At 36.7% G+C, this 17,719-nt stretch overlaps 1 protein-coding gene across 7 annotated transcripts in view; it reads left to right on the top strand.

Annotated features, from left to right (window-relative positions):
* ARB2A (ARB2 cotranscriptional regulator A) overlaps positions 1–17,719 on the top strand; it is a 206,324-nt gene that overhangs the window by 115,101 nt on the left and 73,504 nt on the right. For all 7 annotated transcript variants that reach the window (XM_081930198.1, XM_081930197.1, XM_081930199.1 and 4 more), the window contains one exon: positions 16,982–17,098. In XM_081930198.1, coding sequence (XP_081786324.1) covers positions 16,982–17,098 — 117 coding nt within the window. The remainder of the gene's footprint in view (positions 1–16,981; positions 17,099–17,719) is intronic.

Below are 17,719 nucleotides of genomic sequence, written 5' to 3' on the forward strand. Positions count from 1 at the left end.
TATATATTTACTGTCTGAGGCTGATATAGCTGTAAGGTTTTTCAGATCCAATTGATCTATTGCGCATGTTCCCTCCCTAGGTTGCAGGACGTGCTTCTATTTGCATAAGGCCCTGGGCAAGGTTCTTTCTTGCATTGATTGGCCTGTCCAAGGGAGCCTGATGTGTTCTTGCATTGATCACTTTGTCTTTTCTTGGAAGACAGTGTTACACTGAGTTCATCTCAAACATTCTAGGGAGAAGGTAAAACTTTACTGCAGATGTCTCAATTTTATTCAGATGTTCCTTTGAGTACAGGTTTGGTGTTTTTCTTCCAGGACACCTGTCTCTTTATTCTAATTTGAATATCTTTCTGCTTTTTGGTGTACTGTAGCCTGCATTATATTGAAAAGTTATGTGAAAAACAATTCCCAGCATGTATACTATTTTTTCCATATTATTTTGGTTCAAAATAATGCATTTTACTCCTAGCAAAAATAAATTACCGGTACATTTTCTTAAGGATTTAGAAGCCTAGATATGAATTAACTCTGTTTTTGTTGGTGTCTGTTCCCTCTTCCCTTTCTAACCCTGAATTTATTCAGTTTGAAACATTGAAACGTTATTCTTTTTCTATTTCAAACAGCTGTAGAATACAGTGGTAGATAGGGATCTCAGTATTGATGTAGATAATGTTTGACTATCATGTACAAGTGAAATTGACAGTTGCAAGTGGAAAATGCAACAGAATATTGCAGTGTGAATTCTGTTGTTCAGGGCTCTAGCCATTGCATCTCATTCCCCCCTGGTCCCCCTCCCCGAAACTATCAGTCAGCTTTCTATACCCATTGAGCATTCTCAATCCCCACTGTTTTGTTTGGGATTATTTTTTTCTCCATTTGGGTTTGTGGTGAGGGTCAGGTAGACTGGTGCCTAATTCAGATACATTAAAATCTTGGATTTCTCTATTTTTGGAAGCAGCTCTTTTGACCCTGGGAACATTTGAAAATTGCCTATCAGTGTGAACCCAGAAATGACCTACCCAAAGAATGAGATAGTTCTCTCTACCCTTTTTGTATGTACCTGTCTTTTTTGTCATCCTCAATTTCCTGCCACTCCTTTCCATTCCTTCTCTGACATGGTTTTCAGGTTTCCCCCCTCTGTCAGTAATCATTTCATGGGGGCTGAGCACAATAGGACATCCCTGACCCCACCTCTCCCCCCTTTTTTTTTTACTTCAGCAAGCTTTGAAGCTTTGAACCCAAATCTGCTGATACCACCTTAGGTGTGGATGTTGTTGTTTTGACTGCATAAGCAACAGCATGAATTGGCATTAGAATGTAAGATGTGTTCGTCAGGGTAAGACCATATTTTCCAACAATTTCCTTCTATACTTAATGGTGGCATAATACTGAAGTCTTAACCCACGATTGAATGACACAAACCTGATTTGAAATTCTGTTTTGAAAGTGTTTACTTGGAAATAAACCCAATATAGTCATGAGAAGAACCCTGCTGAATCTGATCAAAGGCCTCTCTAGTTTTGCATTCTGTTCCCACAGTGGTCTATTAGTTGCCAGTGAGTCAACTTTTGAAGGCCTGTAGAAAGAACGATTGGTCTTACCTGAAGTGTAGATTTGCGAGTAGGGATGTTGGAGCCAATGAAGTGGGTCATGTCCTCCTGCCTAGCGTCACGTGACGCGGACATGAACCATCCCATTGGCTCCAGCATCCCACAAGGTGAATCCTATTTCTTACAATACTACTTGGTGATTATTCTGAACATCAGCATTTAGTCAGAACCATACAAATCTGCTTGTGAGAGCCATCATCACTTAGTTGATTTTTCACATATCAGTTTTCGCTGCTGAAGACTGTTGTGTTTTAAAAGTGCCATATATCTTTGGCACTGGGAACTGCTGGACCAAGTACAAAAACCAGCACGTAACACAGACCATTTTTGTGACTTCAAGTCTCAATTAATTGACAAAGTAGACCCCATTGCAAAAATATGCCTAATGCACACAGTTATATATAAGAAACAAGTGCATCTCATGGACATTTGTATCCCGTTCAAGAATGCATTTTCATGCCTATTGGGTGTGGAATCCATTGGGGTGTGAATGTTATGATCTGTTCATTTCTAATTTCGGTTCTTTCTAGGATGCAAATGATTTCTGGTGGATCTGAAATTTGTCATAAATACTTTAAATAAAACAATAATTTTTAATTGAAAAATAAGTTGGAGAACCAACATTAAAATGATCTTTTGCGACAATTCAACATAAAATACATAGAGCATGATTCAGTCAAAGTTAAGCACTTTTCATATCTAGTTTGATTAGGAAACATTAAAGCATTCTTTCATGAAATCAACACAATTGCTTCATGCTAACTATTTCACGTTCCTATTTTATTCACATTTGTATTCTGATTTTGTATCTTCGTTATAAAAAAAGGAATTTATTTTAGGGAAATAGGGAATTAATAGGGAATTTTTGTAATTCCCATTTTTAAAAATAGAACTTGGATAAGTGTAATTCAGCCCGTATGTATGAAATACCTCCATTATTATGCAAATACTGTATGAGCATAGCATATCCCAAGATGTCATTTGGCTATTAGGATCTTTAGAAAATGGCCTCTCAAGTCACAAAGCTCATATTCCTCAAGAAAGCAATATAATGCCTTAAAAGTACTATCCTTTTTCTATATGAATAATGAATGTAATAGGAAAAGCCATTATTAAAACGGGAGAATACATTGACCTGTGAGTTGTATGTGAAAACTGCAACTGCATTTCATATTTGTAGAAACTGCTGACAATTCTGCTGCACTAGCAACTGAGCATACGGAAATATTTTGCAATATTATGTAGTAAAGGAACTATCAGTAATTTTAGCTACCAGTATAAATATTTTTAATTGGAAGTATTGACAGACTATTTAATGTTTAGGCATATGATGATAATATATTCAGGTAATAAATATATTTGACACCATATAATAACTTTTATCATGTTTATCTTTGGCTGATTATATTGGTTAAATACAAAAATCATTTCATGAAGTTAGAAGCTGTTTTCTTTCCAAAGTTAAAATGTATCTTTCAGAACAAACAGGCAGTCAAGCAATTCAGATGTGATTCAGAAAATCAGAATTGGAAGAATTATCATTGTAGGAATAAGACCAAACAAGTATATGGCAATACAGAAGGTCTGCTTAAAACTATTAAATTATAAAAACCTAAAATAAACTAACATTAGAAAATATTTCAGATTGCTCAGCCTCCTGGGCCTGGCGGGTGGATTGTGTAGTCTATTTTGAGGAATTCCTACAAAATTAGCATTTAATTAGGTGAAGTTGAGTTTTTTCACTCACATTTTTCCACTTAAGGGATATGTTGACCCCATATGGATATTTATTTGTGGTTTCAAAGGAATGCTTTGCACTTTACTAACTTCACAGGCCATTGCAAACATTATGTTGGTGACCCCTTAACCAATCACCAGTGCTAATCAACTGGGAGAGGGCCATGAGATCACACTCACGTTCCCCTCTTCTTTCAGTGCAATTGCCCTGGTCCTTTCCTTGTCTGTTTTAAGCATGGTTATGCATTAACCATGATGCGTGATAATTAGGTTCCTTCTTAACCAGGGTTTGTTAACTAGCTCTAAACTCTACTTAAGTGGGAAGCTTGGCATTAGAATTGGTTGATATCAATGCCAATGTAATATGTAACCATGGTTAAGGGTGGAGGAGGTAATCCACATAGAGGAGGAGCTAATATATGGAATATACAACCCTGGGTCTGATATAAAAAAAATGAAGTTAAGGCATTACCAGTGTTATGTCTCTACCACTCCATAAAGGGTAATGACAGGCATCCTTGATTTTAGAGCCAGAAATACTTTATTATTAATAGTTTTTGTATAATATCAACATGTAAAACATCTAGGGTTGAATACAACTAAATTATAGGCAGAGTCAACCCATTGAAATCAATGGATTTGCATTAGCCATGTCCATTGATTTCAGTGGATCTGATTAGTTTGATTCATTGCTTTATAGAGGACATATATTTGTGTATATTGCCATAGAAGAAGAAAAATTCTGCATTTCAGATATTATTAGCTGAGTAAAAGGTTATAGGGTGATTATTTTTTCTCCATGCCTTGCAGTGAAACAGTCATGTTTGATTGTCTTATTGTGATAAATATGATGTTCAGTGCTTTGTACCCAAAAGCAGTTGCTTTGTCAATCATATTCAGTATCATGCCTCTTGATTAATATAAAATGAATTAAGTGAGAATGATCTATTTAAAACAAACAAACATTGCATCATACTCTGAATAGTTCGATGTATTGCTTGACGAAATGTTATATTTAAATTTGCTTAAATTTTTATATAGGATTAACCTGGATTATACACAGTCACAGTTGCTCTCAAATGTTACATTAAGGCATTCTTATTTGCCTTTATATTTAGTTTACAGTGATCCGAAGTTAATAGAAAGAGTTGCACTGCTTATTACAGTAAATGTATCTATTTCACGTGGCTGTGGTTTCTATAGTGTAGATGCATAAATCTCTGATATCTCATGACCCTCTTAGATTGCAAAGTTTTACTCCATATTTCTTTTCTGTTTGTGGAAATAAATGAATAAACATATCTGTATTATTATGATGATAATGCAGACCCGAGCTGCATACGTGGCAAGTACAGTTTTGTGTCGTTGAGACATTCAGTTATAAGTCAAGTTCCTGCCTGTTTAATTATGGCCACAGTATTTTGAACAAGGGAGAAACAACTAGATAATTACTCGAATGTTCAGGAGGACTGCATGAATCTGGTAGAGCTGAAGACACACCATGTATATATAGTTAGTGGGGAAGATTAAAATTTAAGCGTAGATTTTTTTTTTTTTTAAATGGCTTATTCTGAAATAATCTTAATTTGCTTCTTAACAATATTTTAAGCAACATTCTAGCACTTCATGATTGAGTAGGCACCTAGTACTTAAGAAATAGTAATTTATGGGGAAAAACAAAAATAACTATTAGATACATTCTCGCCATTTCCCTTCTGCCGCCAGCTTTCTAGCTATATATCTGTATACCCTCATTATAGAGTATGTTTGGAAAATTCTTTGAATTCTTAAACAGTTTTAGGACAATAATTGTTATAACATCAAAGGCCTATTGATGCTGTTAATGCAGAAGGTGTCCCTCCCTATTTCTGCCTGACCCTTTACACAATAGTACTCTCTTCTTGCAATCATTCCAGCTGCATCCCCAGTGAAAGTTTATGTTCATGACTGTGAGCAGCAAGTGGACGCTTTACACTCTTTGTGGTATAATGTGAGTGAGTTTCTCATCTCCCTGCAAAGCAAAGCAAAGCAAAGCATAGTTATTTGTGTAAAATAACAGATAAGCTTGATTAGCCTCAGAGGGACAGCTTCCATTTGGGATTTAACTGTCCCAATATGATACTATATTGGCTGGCATTTAACGTTTATGACTTGGGACTTTATTAATTTTCTAATATGGAAATCAAGGATAATTGTGTTTGTGTGTGTGTAGGTAGGTAGGTAGGTAGGTAGATATAGATAAAAACACACATATATTACAATTATATTGATATGCTAAGGAAAATAGTAAACCTCTCATTCTCTTGATTAGTCTAAGCTATTTCACTGCAACACATCTGATAGTTCTTTAACACTACAGTTTGTGCAGCTGAAGTTCTCAAAGCAGTATGATACATATACCATAAAACAGTTTGTAAAATCAAGGCAAGCACCATATGCATATTATTCTAGACTCCATTCAGTATCATAAGAACAGCCAGCTGCAGAAGCAGTCTCCACCATCCTTCTGATGGTGAAGAGAATGTGCTATATAGGCTTTAATGCCCCTGTAAAAATATTACAGCTTTGTACTTTCTGTAAGTAGCACCCCTTTTCAGAACAGTTATTCAAGACGGGGTCCTGATCACAGCAACATCCTTCCTGGTAATAAGAGTCAATCTTGAGAATATGATTTGGGATGCAGAAGACATGCAGTTCTCCTGGCCCTAGCACAAACATTCCCTCATTTTCACATCATGCTAATAAGCATGCATCAAGCTAATCTAATTAGAGGACTTAGGATAAAGATATGAAAAGGGTATAAACTGTGACAGACATTACAATGTATCTTAAAGGCTTCGCATAGGAATTATGTCAATACTAGCTGTCTTCAGTATGCAGTAGAAGTTGTAACATTCAATCAATGACACTGTTTTTTCCCTAAAATGTTACATTAAAAACATTAATTAATTAAACTTATATTTATGGTTTTAAAGTTTCAGTTTCACACCGTATATAACTGCAAATTCATGTTTGCCACCAAATGTACACTTGCTGAGGAGCTGAGACCTCTCCAGCTTCCTGAGGAATCTGCCAATGTAAAAAAACACAGTTGCTAGCACCTGTTTGTTGCATTTATGCCTTACATTTTTGGAAATACCTTTAAAATGTCTTGTGAGAAGAGGCACACAGTGACTTTCTTATCCAAGCATACAATAGAAATTCTTGCTTTTCATTTAGTAATGACGTACTGAATATAAGTCAATTAAAGTTTCATCCAGTTTTACTTAATAGTTACTATGAAGTGTGTAAATACGTAGGTACTGTCACTTTAAGCATTAATGGCTAGCATTTTATCTCCTAAACTAATGCTTTTTGTGTGTATTCCATTTTAAACATTAATTTAAAATGCACATTGTAATCTTTTCATAAAGGGCTAATTATTTCCTTTTTAAAATGCAAGGATAAGAGTGAATGTCTACTAATGCTTTAAATGGAAGACTGCAAACATGTGATCTGAATTCATTTCAAAAGAGTTTTGCAGTTTTAATGGAAAAACACTAGTTTGTCAGGCTTTCTATTAATTTGTGGTCCATTTGAAAAAATAATTTGACATACATGACTGTCTTGCGCTATCTGAAAGTTGTCTCTTCTGAAAAAGTCCCCCCCCACACACACTTTATGTTTTTATGGGGGGTTGTTTGCATTAATTGCATTCCCTTGCTAATGAATTTGGGAGGTGTTCCATATTTATAGAATAACTTGTTTACTCTTTTCAGTGTACTTGGGGGAAAATATTTTTTTAAACCTTAAGACAAGATTACATTCTTATTTCCTATTAAAGACTTGCTCACGTTTAGTGAAACCTGGTCACTTGGGGTATATTTTTAGGAGAGGGCTATAACATATTACTTATGTACCCGGTCATTGTTACTGAGATAATTTGCTGGAAGGCATCAAAATTAAATTATAAAATTGTTGACATCAGACCCCAACAATGTCTAAATAGGGTTAACCCCCAATTAACAAAAGAAAAGGAGAAAAGTCAGAACATTCATTACAGGTTTAATTATAATATCTGGTTGATTCAAAACCTTCTTACTATGTTCTGGCTATTCCAATTTAGTCATTCAGGCCATGCTGCCTGTATTGTGTATTCAGCAATCCCTATTAGACATCTTCACAGTGAGTGATTCTGCTGGGCTTTCTGACACCCGCTTTCATGCATGGCCTGCTATTCTGTGTGGAAATGTTTTTTTTCTGAGCTGCCTGGAACATTAAAGACATCTTGGCCATGTCAGACTCTTGAGTGAGAGTGTGTGCGTGTGCATACTTTGTATGAATATACCGCATATGTGTATCAGTTATTAGATGTAACTTATTATAATTTTTGTGTTAAACTTATATGTTTGAATATATATTTGCAATAAGTCTTTTGCATATAAACATTTTCTGCATTATATTTTTCATTAAAGATCCCAGTGAATGGAGCTTACCTTTATTCTGATTTCTGTCTGTTGTAAATAACACTAGGGGGCACTGCTTATCCTCCATTGTGGATTTCTTTTGGGACTGTGAGGAAAAACTCAGCTGATTTCTGTAATCTTACTTTAATTAACAATGGTATTCTTATTAAAAAAAAATCCAGACAGTTTAATTCATTGCTGTTTTTGTTTCTAGTGCACTGTCTAATCTAGTGTAGTGTCTAAATGCAGCGTTAGTACAAAGGATGGAGCTATTTGCACTTAAAACAAATACAGAATCAAATGCCCCACACAATAAATAGCATTTTTTTCATTTGAAATGTCATTCTTGGCAAAGCCAGAAGGCTAACTTTGCCCTGTGATGAGGTTTAGATCCCTTGCCAGCTGTGCTTCTTGCTAGCAAGTGTGATTGAACAGCTTTAGAAAACAAGTGAGAAGGAATCACTGAAGAGTTACTGTAATTCCATTGAACAAAGGTCAAGAGAAAGATATGCACAGAACAAGCCTTAGAAGTTTAAAAGCATATATTCAATTACCAAACAATACATCAAAAATTGCTCTGTTGTATAATTAGAACTTAATTGCTGAAATTTCTCATTTCTTCCATTCACAAAATATTTTACCAGTGTATATATGAGCTAGAAAACTGAAAAAGGAAGTAGAAAAACATGTTTCTGTGATTCTGTAGCATTAATAGTTCTAAGTCATAAAGGCCAGAGTTCAATACTGACAGAACATAAGTGAATGCCATAGTTAGTGTTCCTAGTGATTTAATGTAACATTAATGATTATTTAGTCTTCATACTGTTCTTTTCTGTGGCCTATAAATTTCACTAAGATATTATCCAAAAGTTTCAAGAAGGTTGTACAAATATAGCCCATAGGCTACAGCCAACTTTGCCTGATTCTTTACTTACCGTCTGGCAGAGCTCCAAGTTCTCCAGTAGGTAGAAAAAGAAACATGTCATTCCTTAATACTCTTGCAGACTCTGGAGGGAACAAAACATTGATTAAGGTTTAATCCTCCCCCAAAATTATTTAGTTAAGTATACCAACAAGTGAGATAATAAAAATGGTCAATGGTGGTGAGCCTTTTATTCAGGGAGGAGAATGTTTGGATAAAAGTACATTATGAAGTTCTTCAGTATATCATTTTTCTCACTGCTACCTAGTGATTAATTTTGTGTTGAGTTTGATATTTGCCTATATAAGTGCTGTGGGATTCTGACACATATACATAAATACTTTCATGCAACAGTTAAAATGTATCATTCATGGAAAAATCTCAGTGAAACTAATTGATTGCTGTGAGGAAGATAAACTTCATTTTGATTTTAATATGGGGTTGTATTATTACTTTTGCATATACTATTTTGCCTATAGCAAAGTTCTTAGCTAATTTTGATTTGTACATGATATACTTGGAACATTTGCTATAGGTATCTACCATTTAACAAGAACAGGTACCATCTACTTTCGTCTTAGCACTTCAAAGGAAAACACTGATTAATCACTACTACAGAGTTATTTTTATTGTATAGTTCAAAATGCTACTTTGTTGGTACTGATGAACTCCAAACTAATGGCCTCTTATAATAGATACCTCATTCCGAGCAGGATGCTTTATTTGCCTTTAAATAAAGTTAATTCCAATCCTGATGTATTACATCTGAAACGCTGACTGGGTGCGTTCTAGCAAAGAATAACTTGAAATATTACAGTTTGCTGTAGCTAATCGTTTATTACCTCAAGCCAAAGGGAAGCAGTGTTCATGCACAGGCCAAAATGTCTGTAGAGAAGTGGGAAACTGACAGGAAAGGTCTTCGAGATTTCTTCCTGAGGCTTTTGAAAGGAAGGCCAAGGCAAAAAGAAGAAACAGCAGCATCCTCTTGTCACATGAGATCATTTTCTACACCTTTTAAAATGCATGTTGTCACATTTGCAAACCCAAAGTACTGCAATAAAGTAATATTAAAGCATTATAACCATCAAACAACCATGCTTTGGAAATGAGGGGAAAAAAACTTTTCCTGTAACTACTTAAACAAAACTCTGCTCCTAATCTAGGAAAATTACCAAATTATTTGTCCATTGCCACTTAGTTTTATCATTTGTCAGTAAGTGCTCTGCTGCCTCCATTTCTGTGTGAAAATAGCTCATCAGCATCTCTAATAACCAGCAAGAGCTTTACCATATATCATTATCAGAAACGCCATTGCAGTAGACTTTTATACCAATAAATTTATTTTGAAATTAATAAGGGAAAGTAGTACAGAGACAATGCTTGAGATGGGCTAATAAGCGTGCCTATGAGAGTTTCCTTTTGGAGCTCTAAATGAAAGCTTTTGCATTGCTAAAAGGCTACAAAAGTTGCTTAGGTAATAAGATTCTCTCTTATCAGTAAAAATGAAAGGGGGATGGACTGCATAGCTCAAAAGATTGGTAATCAGATTACAAAGTCTTTCACTTCTAGGTCACTGATTCAGCTCTGCCCCCTGTTTAGTAGTGACGAAGAGCTGCTCCCAGCTGATGGCTTTTCAGTGGCCTTTGTTAAATACATCAGTTGTCTCTGTCCAGTGACTAGTGGAGCCAGAATTAGCACACATGTTGACATTTTCAGTTGAGAAAATTTCTGCAAATGAGATGAAATGACCTCCTCATGTATAGAAATATTTCCTTCAGAAAGTGGATAGAGAACATTGATGGGACTATGAGAATGAATTTGCTGTCAGTATTTACCCTGTATCTGGCTTTTTAAGGTTAAAGAGACTTTCTGCAGTACTTGTTTGTCAGTTGCTAAGAGTCCGGCTTTAAAATTAGATAACTAAAGTGATTCTTAAATTGACCCAAGATGTAATTTTATCATCTTCTTTCCACATTGCAATTATTTTGTTATCTTTAATATTATTTCTGTTATTCATAAATGCTTCAGCATATACATGTTATAAGTAAAGTTAAAATGAGTATACTTAAAGGTTTGAACAATTATTGAGTAATAGATTATACATGCCTGATACTGTCCAGTCCTCTACCACATAACACCAAATTTGCTATTAGTCTCTGAAACTTCTGCAAGTAAAATCTTCCTGGTCAAACCAATAGTTTGTTCCTTTTACTTTTGTACAAGGCAGCAAGAGTTTAGAAGCTGAATAAGGGGAGTGTTTAAGGCAACAGAATGAGCAAATGAATGATTGGTTGTAAGAGTTAATAGGTCAGCATTAGAGGAAATGAGAAGTGTTTCCTTCAGAGATCTATACGGAACAAGTTGGAAACTATCTTTCTCAGCAGCATGTGGATATTCAGGAGTGGATTTGATTGGAAGGAAATATTAGCTGATAACCAAGTTGGTGACTGGGCCAAATACACAAACTGGACAAAGGATCTGCAGACAACCTCTTTTAAGTTGTTATGTGTACATATAATTTCTTAAAATGAACTAAGGAAGAAACAAAGGTCAATCAATCTGTTAAATCTGTGATCAAGGGACGTATCTTGCAGACCCTCCAAGTGTCCCTATTTTCTAGAGATGTCCCAGATTTAGAGAAGCCGTCCCAGTTTCTGATTTGATCCTGGAATGTCCCCCTTTTCCCTATTTTCATTGGAGAAATGTTGGAGGGTATGGAGTTATCCAACCCCCAAGCCATCCGAAGGCAATCCAGTGTAGGAAAGGGTTTTTTAAAAATGTGTAATGTTGTATTATGTTTTTATGTATGTTGGAAGCTGCCCAGAGTGCTGGGGCAACCCAGTCAGATATGTGGGGTATAAATAATAAAATTATCATCATGGAATGGGACATCCCTATTTTCATTGGAGACATATTGGAGGGTATGATTTGTGTGTTAGTTACAGGCATACGTATATACAGAACTAGATATTTTATTGCTCTTAAAAAGGGTTGTTCCTAGATCTCCTTAGATGAAGTGAGCCACTTTTTTATTGTTCAAACTTTCCCTTGGCCAGAAAACATTTAGCAACTGTAATTACTGTAGACTAAAGATAAAGGTACCCCTGACCGTTAAGTCCGGTCGCGGATAACTCTGCTCATCTCACTCTAGGCCGAGGGAGCCAGTGTTTGTCCTCAGACAGCTTCCGGGTCATGTGGCCAGCGTGACTAAGCTGCTTCTGGCGAACCAGAGTAGCTCATGGAAACGCCGTTCACCTTCCCACCGGAGCGGTACCTATTTATCTACTTTCACTTTGACGTGCTTTCAAACTGCTAGGTGGGCAGGAGCTGGGACTGAACAATGGGAGCTCGTCCCGTCACGGGGATTCAAGCTGCCGACCTTCCAATCGGCAATCTGTGGTTTAGAGCACAGTGCCACCCACGTCTCTTTCACTGTAGACTAGATAGATCTTAAGTCAGGGACAGACTTTGGTCTTTCAGATTTCAGCAGCACCCTATGCAAGGCCAAAATTCAATCTGCTTTCTAGAAAGAAGCTAGGAAGCAAAATATTTTAGCCAGCAAATGAACTCAGACTTGCGACTGAAGAGTGATTTGTTTCAACATCAGGAATTAGAAAATACCTTGGTCCTAAAGAACTGCTATTTCCCCCTTCTCTTTAGTGCACTTTATTCTGTCAGATTTTCTAGTCACTAGAATCTCCATAGCTTGCCCAGGTAGGCCCAACAGCAGTCAATTAGGTCAGAGGAAAACTATGTACTTTTCAAATTAATATAGTGTAGACTTAATTATCACAGATGTTTTCTCACCACCACCAAACACACACACAAGCAATCTAATAAATGGGGGGTGGGGGTGGAATATGGAGGTTTAGGGATAGGAGATTATTATGAAAAGTGCTGAAAATAATGCCATTATATATTTTTTTATCCAGCTACATTTATAATACTGCATATAGTGTTGGTTTCCTCCAGCCACCTGAAAAAGTTCTAAAGCTGAAAAGGATATAGGAAAAGGCAACTACAATGATAAATGATAAATGCATTGGTGCACATTATTACAAGGGTAATTTGTTTTTTATTTAAGTTTAGTTTTTAATTTAGTGCAAAAGACAGTTACACAAACATGATCAAGATTTTCAAAATCAGGAATGCTATAGAGTATGGGAAGGCTAATATTATTAACATTCACACTGATCCAGTGAAGTTATAAGAGCTTCTTTTTTTGCAAGAGACAAAATAAACTAGTTATACACAATTAGTTTAAATGAGTTGTATACAATGGCTATACAAATTGAAGGTGACTTGTGCAACCATTCTTTTGCTTCCCCTCCTCTCCCCTTTCTCCCCCAAAATCCTCTCCTGAGGGCTGCAGGGCTAGGGGAGATACAGGCTGCATTTGGCTGGAGGAATAACCCAAGTCAGGCCAAGGCATTTTGCACTGCCTGAGCTTTGCTCAAACAAGCTTCATCCATACCATTTTGGGTGGTTCTAGAGAGGTTTGGGGAGAAGGGACACGGGTGGCGCTGTGGGTTAAACCACAGAGCCTAGGACTTGCCAATCAGAAGGTCGGTGGTTTGAATCCCCACAACGGGGTGAGCTCCCGTTGCTCGGTCCCTGCTCCTGCCAACCTAGCAGTTCAAAAGTACGTCAAGTGCAAGTAGATAAATAGGTACCGCTCCGGCGGGAAGGTAAATGGCATTTCCGTGCACTGCTCTGGTTCGCCAGAAGCGGCTTAGTCATGCTGGCCACATGACCCGGAAGTTGTATACCGGCTTCCTTGGCCAATAAAGTGAGATGAGCGCTGCAACCCCAGAGTCGGTCACGACTGGACCTAATGGTCAGGGGTCCCTTTACCTTTAGAGAAGTTTGGGAGGAAGTTAAATGGGTTGCAGAGAGGAGAGGAAGAGGTAGTGGTTGCTCAAGCTGTCTACTCACAAAAGCAGTGACTCAATGTCCTAAAAAAATAGAAAAGTTTGTGTAGTGTAAATCTAGCAATCGGTATTAGCCATGCAAGCTAAATACAATTTCTATGTTCGTAGGAAACATGCCTCAGAGGACAAGAGCCAGGTAATAGGAAAAGCTATTGTTTCAGTCTTCTGTAATATTCCAAGAGATATTTGGCTGTCCATTGCATAAAGCTGTTCTAGGCATAAGTAGGACTAAGATTCATGTTACTCATTTTTTAAAGCTATTTACTTCTGGGATTTCAAAATAAAAATAAAAATAAAAATGAGGAATGAAATGCTGCTGCTTCGTGATTTTACATGTTATCTCATTTTGGATAAGTAAGGACTGCTTTTGACAAATAGCTTTGATTTGAAATTTGTAAAATAATGAGAATGCTCAAGCTCTACAGCTGTCTTGAAATGTTGTGTCTCTGCTAAGCAATTCCGCTTTGGACATTACACAGTGTTTTGCAGAAGCCGAAGGCATGTATATACTCATTGGTCACTCATTACATCAACCAAGTCATCAGAGCTTCTCTATCCTTAAAGGCCTTCAAGTATTGTATGCTTGTGCCCAATGGTAGTACTGGTGAACATGGGAATTGCTGACACCTTGTGGTCTTATTCCATATTTCTAGTGTATGGCAGATCATTGGAACTTAGTTTCAATGAACTTTAGCTGAGTTTGGGCCCTTAAATATTAAATCTTATTATTGCCAATCTTAAAGGGTCCCAACCTAGTTAAAGTTAGTTCTGACTACAGTTGCATGGATTTCAACTGGAATTAGTTACAACTAACTTTAGTTGCATTGAGGCTCTCATCTATGAATCGTAAAGAAACAATATCTTTCCAAATGATATTTTAGTTAAAGATATGGAATTAGGTTGCATCACAGGTATCCTGCATCTAAAGTGATTTATATCACCTTAGTTTAGTTTCAGCTATATCTTCTGTAAATAAATCTCATTTGGGTATTTTCTACATTACAAGCAAATATTTTAAGACACAATCTTCTGGCATTCTTTCCTTGGTTATTTCTATATTGAAGACTCCTCTCTTTTATTTTCCAGGATGTCAGTCAAATACAGGGAAGGTTGTGTTTTTTTTAAGAGTGTACTTCTTCCTAACTGCTGGCCTAGTGAAAAGTGTGCTCTCATTGAGTTCCTTTTAAGCCTTCAGCCATCACAAACATTTTTAAACAGAACACTCTCTCTCTCTCTCTCTCACTCACACACACACACACACACACACACACTTTGGTTGGGTTGATGTATTTATCAGTAGGAAGATTCAGCTCTATAATTAAGGCATGTTGAATACTTTGTTAAAACCTTTATTCAGAATCATCATAAAACAGTGTTTCTCAAACTTGGGTCTCCAGCAGTTGTTGGACTACAATCCCCATCATCCCTAGCTAGCAGGAGCAGTGGCCGGGAATGATGGGAGTTGTAGTCTAACATCAGCTGGAGACCTGAGTTTGAAAAACACTGTCATCAATAGATATTAGATGTCCTATCACTCCGGTTTGGTCTAGAAGATATCTTGTGATGGGAACGGTACAAACTGTCCAAATTTCAGACTTACAACACTTTACATATGAGAGGTAGACAATATTTATTTTATGCCATGCATACACAGTGGCAGGTACCACTCTAACTTGGCTCTTTTTGAGTCCTGCAGCTTGTTAAAGATGGTATTAGGGCTACAGTAGAAGGCTAACCAGTCATATTTGCTAGGAGAAAGGCTTACACGAGAATGTGTAAAGGAAATCTGGCAAAGCTGTAACACTCAGCTTTGGGGGAGCTCGCTAGGACTTGGTTTACAAATGTGGGGGTTTCACATGTCCTTTGTTTCCAAGGCTCAGGAGTTTATCTGAGCTGTGCCCTATTCAAACACTCTTGAGAGCTATGCTCAATAACTACATAGTTTTCTGGAGCCTTAAAAATCAACTAGTGTTATTTTTTCTGTTTTCGCACAGCTGCATATCTGATCTGTGGTTAAGATTTGAAGGGCAATGGAAAACGTACTGAAAAATTGGTGCTTTTCAACAATTTAAAAGAGTAGATGCACAAGAGACTGCCAACTTATGAGCCAGGAAAATATTCTCAGAAAACAGTTCTTGAAGAGTTCTCCGAGGAAAGCTTGTAAATACTAAATCCTTTCAAATTGAGCTGAAGTGTTATATACCAAAAGGAGCTTCCCAATGTCATCAGGCTGCCCAGTGTTGGGGGGGAAAAAACCTTGTACTAGATGAACCTTTCATCTGATCCAACAAGACAGTCCTCAAATTAAGGACGAAAAGAACCATGAATTTGGTCATCTTTTAAGCAAGGGCGACTACAATCACTTAGTTCTGACTGCACCAGTAACTAGTAATCCAGGAAAAGCATTACACATTGTTAGTACATGACCCATGTGTTCCCATCCAGAGAAGATGTGTGTTTAAAAATAAATCCAACAGATGTTTGCTTCTAAACTCAGCTAATCATCACAAATATATAGCCAGGTACATTGATAGTGTAAAACTCACCCTTTGTATATAATAACAAAGATTTTGTTTTAGATAAATGGGCCACTGCTCTGATATGACATGAAAATACCTATGTTCACATTACATTATAGTGATGGTATTTGTGTCTTCTTTAGCTAAGGGTTTAAAGTATAGTCAAACTCAATAAAATATAGTAATTTTAAAATGCTGAGTTAGCCATAACAGCAAATTCAATGAACATTTAAGTTGTACCCAATGAAAAAGAGCAAAACAAAGATGTTTAGTACCATTTTACCCAATACATAGGTTATATATACTCTTTTTTATCGTTCATTCTTTCAACAAATGTTTCTTCTCTTATTTTTTTATTTTGTTTTCTAATACTGTGTTCTCTGTTGTACACTATTATTATTTGAAAATTTCTTTTTCTGATTATTCATAAATCACAGTTTAAGAACATAGAATAGGACTGGTTAGCACATACCTGTAATGTTAAACTATGGTTTGTTTAAAGAAATGTAACTGTAGCTTGTTTCTGTGAGTAAACCTGACTCTGGGTACCAGCAAAACAAGATCATAAACAATAGTTTGAAGTCCCTTTGTGAATATTGGCTTTCCTTTACTGTGGTTTATCATTTTTATGTCATAAATTTATTTTATTTCATAAAATTTATATACTGCTTGATTGTAGAAACCCTCAAAGCTGTTGCCCATCCCTTTAAATTCTAGAACCGATTCCTGTGAAAAGCAAAAAGACTTGAGTAGTTTGGCGAGCTTAAAGTTAGACGCATTTGCACTTTAAGACTTTTTGGATTTGTGTTTTCTACAGATGATTCAACGAGAGGCAGAAGTAAAGAATAAAGTTACTGCTGTGGCATTGACGGACTCAGTTCACAATGTGTGGCATCAAGAAGCTGGCAAAACTATTCGAGAGTGGATGCGAGAGGTGAGGCTCGATTCTGGTGTGTGTGCTGGCAAACCTAATCTTTTCCAGTTTTATTAGGCTCATTGAAATTTACCCTCTGGTCTGAACATAGTCTGATTTCCTTTCATTTATGTAATAGGTATGTAACTATATTTGGATCCTCAAATCCTATGAGCAGAACTCTATTGTTTCCTGCTTGCAAAAGAAGGGGAAGGTGATTTTTGATGGATCCCCTAGGCCCTGCTAAACCATGTGCCCCTTCTCCAAAATAAATACGTATTGGAGCAGGCTTCCTCAAAATCGGCCCTACAGATGTTTTGAGACTGCAATTCTCATCATCCCTGACCACTGGTCCTGCTAGCTAGGGATCATGGGAGTTGTAGGCCAAAAACATCTAGAGAGACGAGTTTGAGGAAGCCTGCTCTGGAGGATTGAGGAATACTACAGAATAATAAGGGGACATCAGATGCAGAACAAAGTGGGAAAATCTTCTCCCCCTTTTTTCTCCAGCAGAAGTCCCCACTGGATGAAATACCACTTGTGGAAGGTCAAGTCAGGATCCAAGTCATAAAAAGGGAGGAAATGACTTCAAGATGACTTCAAAGCTCATTAACTCCCTTTTCTCTGATTCTGGCACTTAAG

This window comes from Podarcis melisellensis (assembly GCF_964234715.1).
Source record: "Podarcis melisellensis genome assembly, chromosome: 11".
NCBI lineage: Eukaryota > Metazoa > Chordata > Lepidosauria > Squamata > Lacertidae > Podarcis > Podarcis melisellensis.